Genomic DNA, 13,542 nt, shown 5'->3' with positions numbered 1-13,542 from the left:
GGCATGACCTACATGTTACATGTCCTGCCGACATCTATAGGAGCACAGCTAGAAGCTTCTGAATGTTTGGGTAATTAATTGGATGCTCAGACCTTTTTCACGCAGCTTGCTGCTATGTTGTTGTCAGGCATGCGGCAGCAATTAGAACTGCTGCTTCAATGAGCTGGGTTCAATCTTGACCTCTTACAGGGAGTTTGTACATTCTCCCTGTGACTGCATGGATTTCCTCTAGATGATCTGGTTTCTTCCAACATCCCAAAGATGCGCAGGTGAATTGGCTAATTGTAAATTCCCACTGTTGTGTAGTTGAGTGGCAGAATCTGGGAGAGTTGATCAGAATGTGTGGAGAATAAAATAAACTGAGATTAATGTAAATGTGGTTGATGGTTGGTACAGACTCAGTGGGCTGAAGAGGGAGTTTCCCTGCTGTAAAACTATGACTAATATGATGTAATGGGTCTCTGTCTGGCAGCATCAGTGTTTGAAAGGGATTGCAGAGTAGCAGTCAAATAATCTTACTCCACAGATGGCCTGATGTATAGGAAAAAGCTGCAGATGCTGGTTAAAATCAAAGGTAGACACAAAATGCTGGAGTAACTCAGCGGGTCAGGCAGCATCCCGGGAGAGAAGGAATGGGTGACGTTTCAGGTCGAGACCCTTCTTCAGACTGATGTCAGGGGAGGGGATGGGACAAAGATAGGATGTAGTAGGAGACAGAAAGACTAGTGGGAGAACTGGGAGGAGGGAGGGGAAAGAGAGGGACAGAGGAACTCTCTGAAGTTAGAGAAGTCAATGTTCATACCGCTGGGGTGTAAACTGCCCAAGCGAAATATGAGATGCTGTCTCATTATGAGACATTTATGAGAAATATGAGATATGAGGCCCAGCGCAAATTGGAGGAACAGCAGCTCATATTTCGCTTGGGCAGTTTACACCCCAACGGTATGAACGTTGACTTGGCAACATGACATCACTTTCATATGAGCTCAATGCCTTTTATGCATGCTTTGAAAGAAGAATAATGACACACCAACAGGAGCCCCACAGCACATGATAATCCCGTGACCTCAGTCTCAGACCTATGACAGAACATTCTTCAAGAGGGTGAATCCACAAAAGCATCCATACCTGACCGAGCGCTAAAGATCTGTGAGGACCAAATGACTGGAGCATTCAATTACATCTCCCATGTGCTTCAAAAAGGCATTTATCCTACCAGTGCCCAAGAAGAGCGTGTGATTTGCTTCGATAACCACCGTCTGGTAGGACATGCATCCACCAAAATGAAGTGCTTCAAGAGGTTGGTTATGACGCAAATCAACTTGTGCCTCAGAAATGACCTGAATCCGCTTCAATTTTCCTATCCCGATGTCAGGTCAACAGCAGATGCTATCTCACTAGCTAGTCATTCTGCTCTGGTCTGGATAACAGGACTTATACGTCAGACTGTTGTTCAATGACTACAGCTCTACATTCAACATTATCATCCCCTCCAAACTCATCAGCAAGTTCCAAGACCTGGGCTTCTCTTTTACTCTTTGCAACTAGATTCTTGACCCTCATAGGCAGCCCTCAAATCAGTGTGGATTGGTAATACCATCTTTTTCTCACTGACCATAAAAACAGGCACACCTCAAAAACAGTAAAGATGAAGAAATATCATTACTCGACATAACATTCATAGCTACCCCTACCATAGTGACAATATGTCACTATGGTCTGAATTATCAGTCTGAAGAAGGGTCTCGACCCGCAACGTCACCCATTCCTTCTCTCCAGAGATGCTGCCTGACCCACTGAGTTACTCCAGCATTTTGTGATACCCCTACCATAGTGAGCTTTGCCCTCTGCTCAATCCTCTTTACACCCATGACTATATGGCTAAGCACAGCTCCAATGCCAAATATAAATTTGCCGATGACACCACTATTATTGGCCGAATCATGGGTATTGATGTGGCAGTATCCAGGAGATAGTTCATCTCCTGGCAGTATCCAAGAGATAGTTCTTCATGAAGAACAGTTCATTACTCTTCTTCATCTGCTTTGCAAAGGTTTTATTTGGAGTAATGGAAAAGTACAGAGCCCACTTTTTTACATTTATAATATGGCAGCGTGACAAAGTTGTAATTGCTGCCCTGCTTACCACTCCACAGCTCTTACAGTCACCGTCCCTTTTGTTTTAAGAGTTGTAGGTAGCTTTAGGTGGTACATGCCAACTTTAACTGGCATTTATAATGCACAATATTAAATACTTTCTGCTGAGGTGCAACATAATTAGCAGCGGCTGGAAGTGATTCGCTTTTCAATGAACTGGTAATATTTTGCGGAAAAGCTGTATTGTCATTCACATGAACATGTAAAGTTTGATTGTATGTTGTAAATTACTACTATTGTCTTCATATTTGTTTACACTTTCACATGATTGTTTTATCTTTATTCATTTTCCTTTGAATAGGTGTTGTACCTCCGACACGCTGGATAATTAATTTTGATTTAGATTTGTTGGATGGGTTGGTGCTGGCAGCTGTCTTGGCTGCTTATTGCCCTGATGTGGTAAGTGACTTTACTCAAGTCATTAGCATTTGATTTTTTTGGCAGCCATTTTAAAACATAGCCAGATTTATCATCAATAGGTGGATTCGTTAAAGTAGGCAATGTGAGCTTTAGTTGTTAATTTTGATACTGTGCTAGTTTACAGCACTTTTATTATGAATCACATATTAAGCTGAATCATTTTCCATGAGGAATGGATTCACATTTCTATTTATGGTCAATATTGCACTGACACAAAGCTTTCAACATATATTATGCCGTGTGATTCAAAGTAACTCTAAATCAGTTGCCCATCAACGTCAATTAAGAACCAAATTATGGTTACAGATATCCCTGCACTACCAAATTTCACTGTACCTTAATTGGTACGTGTGACAATTAAATTGAATCTTGAATCTACCACTGCAAAGCTAAACCGTTTTTCTTCTTATCTCTGAGTTGTACGTTTTTGAACCTTTACTGTAACAACTTCGCCAACTGAATTGATTTGGTATCAATTTATTCTTACTTTAGAATATAAAGTACACAAATTGATTTTAAAAACTAGACGAATAATTATTATTCCAACCACTTTCCATGGCAGAAGATTTTATTTTTAAGTTATTGATAGATCTGAATTTGTGCTTAAGAGAAGAATAAAAACTAATCCATCCATAGACCTGGCCGAAAGAGGGTGTAAAATAGACATATCTCCACAGTCAATGTTATACAATCAAAACAAATGTAATATTATCTTATGAGGAGGTTCAGAATCACCAGATAAATCATCGTACATACAGTGACAGATTGGTTCTAAAACAACTGTCCCTGAAATTAAAAGAACATAGTATAAGGTCAAGCCTTGGACACCGTGCTTGGGAACATTATTTCATTGCACCTGGTTAAGTTTTTTCTTTGTGCACAAATATGTGTATAATTAAAAATAAAAATGAAATCTCTCAATGTATTTTATTTTTATTCACTTTGTTTAACTATCTTTAGAGTATGTAGATCTATCTGTAATAGTAAATTTGCTTATTATTTAAAATGAAACAAAGACAAGTAAAATAACTGAACAGGGGTCAACCTGTACCACATTACCGCTTTTATTCTTTTCCCTCCTGTTCAAGTTGGTTTTCCTCAATAGCAACATTTACCTCCCTTGAGGCCCAGGAATATGCTTGCTTTGGCTTTGTTGATGAGCTAACAACAGATTAATTACTTTCACACAATTAGTGGCATTGATCAATCACATCTTTTTTCTTTCTCTTCTCTGTGATTTTTTTCAGATCTCCTTTTTGGTGTTTTGTAACAGAATGTTCCAGATTAGACATTAGGTTTATCCGATGCCCAAATAATCAATTAGAAATCATACATAGAGCTTTATTTAAAGACAAAACTTTGCATGATTTAGCAACGCAGGCATATCATACAAAACGGGTTTAATACAATAAAAGGAAGGAAGGGATGAAGTCTAATACAATAAAAGCAAGGAAGGGGTAGAGTGCTTTGGCATTGTTTGCTGCTTTCTATATTTTTTCATTAAGATGAGCCCCCAGGCTCCTAAGTACGCTGGCTTCTCTGGTATTTGCCAGATGACCAGTGCAGGCCTTGTAGACCTGGGAACAGTCTCTGAGATATTCCTGGGATAATTACTATTACAGCCACCTTGAAAGTATTGAACATGCACAGGGAATAATTATTGTGGATGGATCATTTACAGATATTTCATCTAATGAGTAAGTATCTCTCCAAACAGAAGTCAGATATGAGTTAATACAAACAAATATATAGGAATTTAGGATATAGGGTTTGGATATGAAGTTGTTGAGGTGGAAAATCGGGAAATGATTTTAGTGAATGTTTGAGCAGGCTCATAGAATCATAGAATTGTAAAGCACTGAGCCAGGGCCTTTCGGCCCACCTCGTCCACGTTAATCTGATTTGCCAGTACTAGGCCCATATCGCTTTATGCCTTTCCTAACTGAATGTCTGTCCAAAAGCATTTCAAATTTTGTAATTGTGTCTGCCTCTCCAACCTTCTTTGGCATCTTATTCCAGATATTCACCATTCTCTGTGAGGAACGTACCCTTTAGATCTTCTTTGAATTTTTCCTTTCTCCCCTTAAACTTGTGCCCTTTAATTTTAGACACCCCTACCTTGGGGGGAAAAATGACTATCTATCCGTAGCATCATAGTTTTATAAACCTCCAAATTAGCAAATTTGCAGATGATACTAAGCTGGGGGGTAGTGTGAATTGTGAGGAAGATGCAATAAGACTGCAGGGTGACTTGGACAGGTTGTGTGAGTGGGCGGATACATGGCAGATGCAGTTTAATGTAGATAAGTGTGAGGTTATTCACTTTGGAAGTAAGAATAGAAAGGCAGATTATTATCTGAATGGTGTCAAGTTAGGAAGAGGGGATGTTCAACGAGATCTGGGTGTCCTAGTGCATCAGTCACTGAAAGGAAGCATGCAGGTACAACAGGCAGTGAAGAAAGCCAATGGAATGTTGGCCTTCATAACAAGAGGAGTTGAGTATAGGAGCAAAGAGGTCCTTCTACAGTTGTACCGGGCCCTGGTGAGACCGCACCTGGAGTACTGTGTGCAGTTTTGGTCTCCAAATTTGAGGAAGGATATTCTTGCTATCGAGGGCGTGCAGCGTAGGTTCACTAGGTTAATTCCCGGAATGGCGGGACTGTCGTATGTTGAAAGGCTGGAGCAATTAGGCTTGTATACACTGGAATTTAGAAGGATGAGGGGGGATCTTATTGAAACATATAAGATAATTAGGGGATTGGACACATTAGAGGCAGGAAACATGTTCCCAATGTTGGGGGAGTCCAGAACAAGGGGCCACAGTTTAAGAATAAGGGATAGGCCATTTAGAACGGAGATGAGGAAGAACTTTTTCAGTCAGAGAGTGGTGAAGGTGTGGAATTCTCTGCCTCAGAAGGCAGTGGAGGCCAGTTCGTTGGATGCTTTCAAGAGAGAGCTGGATAGAGCTCTTAAGGATAGCGGAGTGAGGGGGTATGGGGAGAAGGCAGGAACGGGGTACTGATTGAGAGTGATCAGCCATGATCGCATTGAATGGCGGTGCTGGCTCGAAGGGCTGAATGGCCTACTCCTGCACCTATTGTCTATTGTCTATTGTCTATTGTCCGTAAGGTAATCTGTCAGCCTCCTAAGTTCCCAGTTCACCTTATAACTACAATCCAGGCAACATCCTGGCTTGAAAACTTGTTACTTTAAAAAAAATGGTTATTCTTCCTTTCAATGTTGTATTATTGGGTTATGGTATCTGAGTGAACAATGAATTTTGAATTTGAGTGATCAGGTATTTGTGGAATAGTATGATTATAACTCTTGAGGGTTTGTGTGCACAGCAACAGGTGGGAAGGAAACCAGCAAAACAAAATGTTGGCAGGTTGCAAACACTGAGAATCCTCTGACTTCCAGATATAACCTGGAGTTATCAGATAAATGGATTACCAATCTAAATATGATGTTGGTAAACCATCTGTCCCATGGGCTTTCATAAATTGCTGTCTGATAACATTGGATTTTGTTTGGAATTGCCTGTCAATTCTAGCTATAAATACATTAACTTCACAAATGCTGTCTTGTGTGTCTCCATAAAAAAAAAATGTTCACAAAGTTTTTTTCGTTTTAGTTTGTTTTAGAGATACAGTGTGGAAACAGGTCCAGCAATCCCTGCATATTAACACTATCCTACACACACTAGGAACAATTTACACTTTAATCAAATTTACACTTTGTAAACCAAAATTTACACTTTAACCAAACCAATTAACCTACAAATCTGTACGTCTTTGGAGTGTGGGAGGAAACCGAAGATCTCAGAGAAAACCCACGTGGTCACAGGGATAATGTACTAATTCCGTACAGACAGCACCCGTAACCGGGATCGAACCCGGATCTCTGGCGCTGAAAGTGCTGTAAGGTAACAACTCTAACACTGCGCCACTGTGCCGACCAAAGGTTATTCTTTTCTGAAAGCTTTGTGGCACACACCTTGCTCACAAAGCTTCTTGTTCAATTTGTTGTGAAATCTCAACACTTTTCAGCTTGTGCATTTGCTTACTGCACTTAGCAGGAGTCCACAAAGATTTCAGGATAAGTACTACTCTTGCAGCAATACAATAAGAATCAGAGAATTGGGGTAGACTGCCACGGGACAGGAGCACATAATTCACCAGTAGCAACCTTGTTATCCAGTGAAGCATAAATGATTCAAAGGATCATACTAACACACTCTGTATTCAGTTTGCCCTCCTTTGCAGCAGAGTCCTTCAAATATAATGATTGCAACAAAGAGCTGGAGTAACTCAGCGGGTCAGACAGCATCTCTGGAGAAATGGAATAGGTGACGTTTTGGGTCGAGACCCTTCAACAGGAAATGTCACTTATTCCTTTTCTTCAGAGATGCTGTCTGACCCGCTGAGTTACTCCAGCTTTTTGTGTATATCTTCGGTTTATACCTGCATCTGCATAATGATTGTAATGTGTTTTCAAAGTTTTCCTTTCATATTTGTAGTTCAAAATGAGGTCTCATTTGATTCTGTAATGATTTAGAAAAAGCCCAAAGTTTTAAGACCATTTTCTGAGAGTGTTAACAGACATGATTTCCAGGGTTTGCTTTGAAAATCTCTTCGAGAATTAGGGAATTAGCAATCATGAGAACGATTTAAGGTATCACAAAATGCTGGAGTAACTCAGCAGCTCAGGCAGCATCTAGGAGAGAGGGAATGGGTGACGTTTCGGGTCGAGACCCTTCTTCAAACAGGGTCTCTTCAGGTCTTCTTCAGGTCTGAAGAAGGGTCTCGACCGGAAACGTCACCCATTCCCTCTCTCCTAGATGCTGCCTGACCTGCTGAGTTACTCCAGCATTTTGTGATACCTTCGATTTGTACCAGCATCTGCAGTTATTTTCCTACACTACTGAGAATGATTTAAGGTACTTGAATTAAAATAACCTTGTGAAAGAAGCTCAAAGTCAACCGTGAACATTTTGTACGTGTGAGCAGTGCAGCAAATGGTTATAAATACTGCTGATCAACTTTTGATGCATCATTTCACAATTTCTCTTCTTTTTCACGAAATAATATTAAAATGATTTTGCCAGAATTATTTCACAATTGCATTACTTTATATATTGGTGCAATAAGAAGTTCAACAAGAAATGAACCAATGCCTCTCTTTACAGATTCCAACTCATCTGGTGAATATGTTCACAACTCCATGTACTCCTGAGCAGTGCCTGCATAATAGCTTGGTACTCTTGAATGCATTTAATACTCTTGGCCTTGATTTTGACATACAGGTAAACAGTGTGCACAATGTCACAATATAATTAGAATGCAGAATTAATACATTTATAGTTTTTTTGCACAAGGTAATGATAACAATTCCATTGGTCTTGGTTAAGATATTAATAAAATTCTAAATACCACAGTGTTATAATTACATTGGCAACCAGCATTTTCCTTTATGTAACACAAAGCTGTATTCTTTTTTCAAAGATATACTTTTTTAATTAACAAGCACAATTTTTCATAAGGTCATAAGGATTGGCCATCAAGGCTACTCCGCCAATCAATCATGGCTGATTTATCTCATCCTCCAACCCAATTCCCCTGCCTTCTCCCCATAATCTCTGACACCTGTATTAATCAAGAATCTATCTATCTCTGCCTTAAAAATATCCACTGACTTGGCCTCCACAGCCTTCTGTGGCAAAGAATTCCACAGATTTACCCACCCTCTGACTTAAGGAATGTCTCCTCATCTCCTTCTTAAAATAACGTCATTTAATTCTGAGGCTGTGACCTCTAGTCCGAGACGCTCCCACTCGTGGAAACATTCTCTCCACGTCCACTCATTCCAAGCCTTTCACTATTCTGTATGAGGTCCCCACTCATTCTTCTAAACTCCAGCGAGTACAGGCCCAGTACTGACAAACGCTCATCATAGGTTAACCTACTCATTCCTGGGATCATTCTTGTAAACCTCCTCTGGAACCTCTCACAATATTCCAAATGCGACCTTCACAGCGTCTTATACAGCCTCAACAATTTTTTTTCTAGTAAGTTGTTATTTGGCCCACCATACCTATTCTATCCATTGAGCCTCTTTCACCATATCCTCTTTTGCCATCTTTTAAATGTTTTATTTTTCTAATTGATTTCCATTTCTTCTGTAAAATTGATTATAAATTCTCTTTCTCTCATCAGTTCTATATTTTCTTTCTTGTCAATCTCTTTATAAACATACTCAGTAACTGATCAACGAAAGGAATTTGTGATTTTTCCACTTCTTTGTGATAGTCTTCTATAGCTTTGTGATAGTTTCCTCTTCTAAATATTTTATAAAAATAATTATTAAATTATAAAAAATAATTACATTCTGATGAAAATAAGGCTTTTTAAAAATTTTAAGTGCTATATTATTGTAGATGTTTTAGTGTGTTAGTTAGCTGGTAATCTGGCATTCAATTGTACTCATGATGAACAATAAATCTTAAAATATTAATTTAATTATTTAAAAATATTGAATATCCTTTTTATTTGTTTAATAGGCCACGGACATTTCAGATCCAAATCCTATCATGATGCTTATACTCTGTGTTTATTTGTATGATCGACTTCCCAGCTATCTTCCTGTGAACAAGTTTGAATTTGTTGGTGAACTGCATGCTACCATTGTTAAAAAAGTAAGTAACATTCAAACTCCTTTCAAAATCATTACATTTTTATTTCTAGATGCACAGAGTCTCTTGCCCAGAGTTGACGAATCGAGGACATAGGATTAAGGTGAAGGGGAAAAGATTTAACAGGAATCTAAGGGGTAACTTTTTCACACAAAGGGTAGTGGGTGTATGGAACAAGCTGCCAAAGGAGGTAGTTGAGACGGGGACTGTCCCAATGTTTAAGAAACAGTTACACAGATACATGAATAGGACAGGTTTAGAGGGATATGGACCAAACCCAGGCAGGTGAGAATAGTGTAGTCAATAGTCAATAGTCATTTATTTGTCACATACACATAAATGTGCAGTGAAATAAAAAATTACCCGCAGTTCAACAATAAGACCAATAAGAATAATCAATAAAAATGCAATAACACATACAATCATAAACTAACACCAAACAAAAGAAACAAACAAAACATCCATCACAGTGAGTCTCCTCCAGTCACCTCCTCACTGTGATGGAAGGCCAGAATGTCTTTTCTCTTCCCCTGCCGTCTTCTCCCGCGGTCAGGCTGTTGAAGTTGCCACGTCGAGGCAGTCGGTTGGCTGGTGTAGGCAAGTTGGGCCGAAGGGCCTGTTTCCACACTATCACTCTATGGCTGACTTCAGGGATATTTTTAATCATACATTTCAATGATTCCTCTCCTTTCTGTTCAATTTAAGGATTGAAATTCATAAGCTCTGAATAACATTGCGAAATTAGAACTAACAATAGAATCATAGACAGTATCTTGTTAAAGATAGTTGTTCAATCTTCCTGCATTGCTATTCGTTCAATCGCACACTTTTTGAACAGCACGACTGGAAAATGGATTGTCTTGGAGGAAGATTTTGAAAATATTTGCAGTTTGTCACTTTGTTGCAAATTTCCATTCCATCAAATGATTTCCATCATTTTAATATCAGTATTAAAAGAACAGCAGTTTTAGTAATAACTAGAACAGGGTGGACCCATTGGGCCCAAAGCTCTCCTGCATTGGTCTAGCACCCCCCACTCCCCCCACCACTCACCCATTCCCCACTCCATCTCCCCACTCCATCCCCCCTTATCCCCCGCCCACTCCCCCTCACCCACTCCCCACTCCATGCCCCCTGACACACCCCCCTCTCCCACTCACCCATTCCATCCCCCCTTATCCCCCCCACTCCCACTCACCCACTCCATCCCCCCTTATCCCCCCCCACTCCCACTCACCCACTCACCCACTCCATCCCCCCTTATCCCCCCCACCCCCCTCACCCACTCACCCACTCCATCCCCCCTTATCCCCCCTCCTCCCCCCACCCCCCCTCACCCACTCCATCTCCCCTTATCCCCCCTCCTCCCCCTCCGCCCCACATCCCCCTCCACTCTTAGAGGCTCTCCAGCACTCCCCCCTTCCCCTCGCCCCCACTCACCCACTCCATTCCCTCTCAACCCCCCTTATCTCCCCTCCCCCCACACTCACTCACTCACCCACTCCATCCCCCCTCAACTTCCCTTATCCCCCCTCCCCTTATCTCCCCTCCCCCCTCACCCACTCACTCCCCCCTCAGCCCCCCTTATCCCCCTCCTCCCCCCCCCCACTCACCCACTCACCAACTCCAAACCTCCTCAACCCCCTTTATCCCCCCCCTTCTCCTCCTCCCCTCCACTCTTAGGAAACATACATACAAGATGAATTTTAGTAGTATACACTAGACCAAGTGGACCCGTTGGGCTCATTCCTCATAGAGGGGGGACTGGGAAGGGGAGAGTGAGCCACTCACCTCGGCCTGTGGTGCCAGCGCTGCAGCCAGAGTGAGCCGTGGACCCAAAGGCTCTCCTCTATTGGTCTAGCACCCTCACCCCCCCCACCCTACTAAATCCCCCTTATCTCTCCTCCTCCCCCACACTCACTCACTCCTTCCCCCACCCCTACTCCCCACCCGTCCCTCAATCCCCCCCATTCCCCTCCCCCCTCCACGCCCCCACTTCCCCCACCCAGCCCTACTCCCCCCTCTCCTTCTCCCCCCACCCCCCCTCCCCTCCCCCCAATCCCCACTCCCCCCCACCCCCACTCTCACTGCCCCCATTGTCCCCCTCCCCCCCACCTTCCCTCTCCCCCCCCCCCAACCCACTCCACTCCCCTCCCTCAGCGCACTGACCCAACTTCCAAATTATTGTGTACCTCAATTCATACCTTGGTCTACTGAGACGAGTATAATCCATATACCCACCATCCTCTGTGTGAAAAAACTAAACTCTTAAAATCACACAATTACAAATCCTAGAAATTTGTTTTGTAAGATAAAACCATCAGAAATCAGGCTAGTGAAGTACTGTCGTCTGCTGTACAATGCACATTGAAGCATTGCCAGCTCTATTTGTACACATGATGAAGTTCCTCGTATGTTGCAAAACATACCTGGCTAATAAAGTATTATTGTGACTGTGATTGATTGTGGTTTAGGTCACATCAGGTCAGAATCTTCGACTCAGTATTGCCTCAAACCTTAACTAAACAACCATATAAGTAAGTTAGAAATGTGAAGGAAATGTCCGGAGCACCTCCAAAAATTCTTAAGATGTCTGGATTAAGCAACTATACTCACTATACTATACATTACTTCAACTATACATCACCTCTCTCCATTCCAAGCACATGGGGTTGTTGTACTCACATCTATAACGTTTTGTGCAACAACTTGCCAAGGATTTTTTCACAAGATCTTCCAAGTTACGACCTCTTCTGTCTAAGAGGAGTGGAGCAGCAGGGACATGGGTAGGTTCCTTATAATTTACACATCATCATGAAGAGAAATATACTTTCAGATACACTGCATTTGGTGCTCCCAATTGACCTCTTATCCATCGGTGAGACCAGGTGAATGTTTCGCCAAACACATGTGCTCGGTCCGCAGAGGGCTGCTGGAGCTCCTGGTTACAAACTATTTAAAATCCCGTTTCTCATTCCCAAACTGACCTTTCTATTTTGAGCCACCTCCATGCCACATGCAAACTGAAGGAACAGCATCTCGTATCCCACTTGGGTAGCCTACAACTCAATCCATGAATATTGAATTCTCCAATTTTAGTTAACTAAATTTTAGTTAACTCCTCTTCTTCCCCTCCTGTTTAGCCCCTCTCTGTGCCCCACCTGGATCCCTTCCCCCTTCTCTCTGTACCCTTCCATATATTCCTTACTCTGGCTTTACATTTCATGCTTCTTCTATCTTCATATCCCACACTTTTTGTCTTTTCATGTCTGGCCTTTGTCCAACTATCTGCCAATAAAACAATCCCTTACCCATATGCACCTTTCACTTGCCAGGCGTTGCCTTCCCCCCCAACCATACTACTATCTGAAGAATGGTTCCGACCCAAAATGTCACGCATCCATGTTCTCCAGAGATGCTGTCTGACCCGCTGAGCTACTCTAGCACTTTGTGTCTTTTTTTGTAAACCAGCATCTTTTTTTGTAAACCAGCATCAAGGTTTATTGTCCTTGAGTCAATATCTTAGAACACTCACCAAACACTACTGTGGGAGTACCTTCAGCACATGGAATGTTGCGCTCAATAAAGTGACTCGCTACTAACTTTATGAAGGTAATGATGGGGTAAATATAAGGCTCGTTAGCAATTTAAAAAAAAATTATGTTTCTTTATGGCAGTCATAAATAGACATGCTTGCCTTGAAATTCTTTCAATAACACACTGTGTTTGGTTGCCATGGCTGATGAATTAGTTCTAATGTGGTGCAGTTGGAAATGCAGTTTTTGTGTACCTTATTGGGAGGGCACTGGGGTGTGTGCAGCACTCATCCACCATGGAAGTATACAATGCAGGCAAATCATTATGCAATTCTTTATGCGTGCTGATTTTCACTGATAGGGATGATTTATTGAGGGAAGACAACCCCAATTTTGTGCTTTATAAAGGGATCATCAAATAATCCAAGTCAAAGCAAGTTGTTTATTGCCCAATGCACAAATACAATGGGGTGCAAGTACAATTAAAATCTTGCTTGTTGCAGCATCACAGGGGCACAGACTCAGATAAGCGCATTAAAACAAGTCATACATAAATTGCACGTAGCATTTTTTAAATATAGACTACTAGAAAACTAAGACAATGGTGCAAAACGTAATTTAAAAAAAACAGGTGCATGCATTATTGAAACAGGACCAGTTCCATTATTGAAATACTTATAGTCGGTTGATGATTCTTGAAGGGGTGATGTTTTAAGTAAATTGTGGGGTATTACTATTA

At 41.5% G+C, this 13,542-nt stretch overlaps 1 protein-coding gene across 1 annotated transcript in view; it reads left to right on the top strand.

Annotated features, from left to right (window-relative positions):
- The window catches only part of LOC144598635 (cilia- and flagella-associated protein 47-like), a 426,611-nt gene that overhangs the window by 128,492 nt on the left and 284,577 nt on the right, over positions 1-13,542 (top strand). The window contains exons 35-37 of the mRNA XM_078408845.1: positions 2,458-2,555; positions 7,765-7,881; positions 9,136-9,270. Coding sequence (XP_078264971.1) covers positions 2,458-2,555; positions 7,765-7,881; positions 9,136-9,270 — 350 coding nt within the window. The remainder of the gene's footprint in view (positions 1-2,457; positions 2,556-7,764; positions 7,882-9,135; positions 9,271-13,542) is intronic.

This window comes from Rhinoraja longicauda, chromosome 12, assembly GCF_053455715.1.
Source record: "Rhinoraja longicauda isolate Sanriku21f chromosome 12, sRhiLon1.1, whole genome shotgun sequence".
In the NCBI taxonomy this organism is placed as follows: domain Eukaryota; kingdom Metazoa; phylum Chordata; class Chondrichthyes; order Rajiformes; family Arhynchobatidae; genus Rhinoraja; species Rhinoraja longicauda.
Note: the sequence above shows the minus strand (reverse complement) of the source record. Positions and strands in the feature narration are given on the sequence as shown.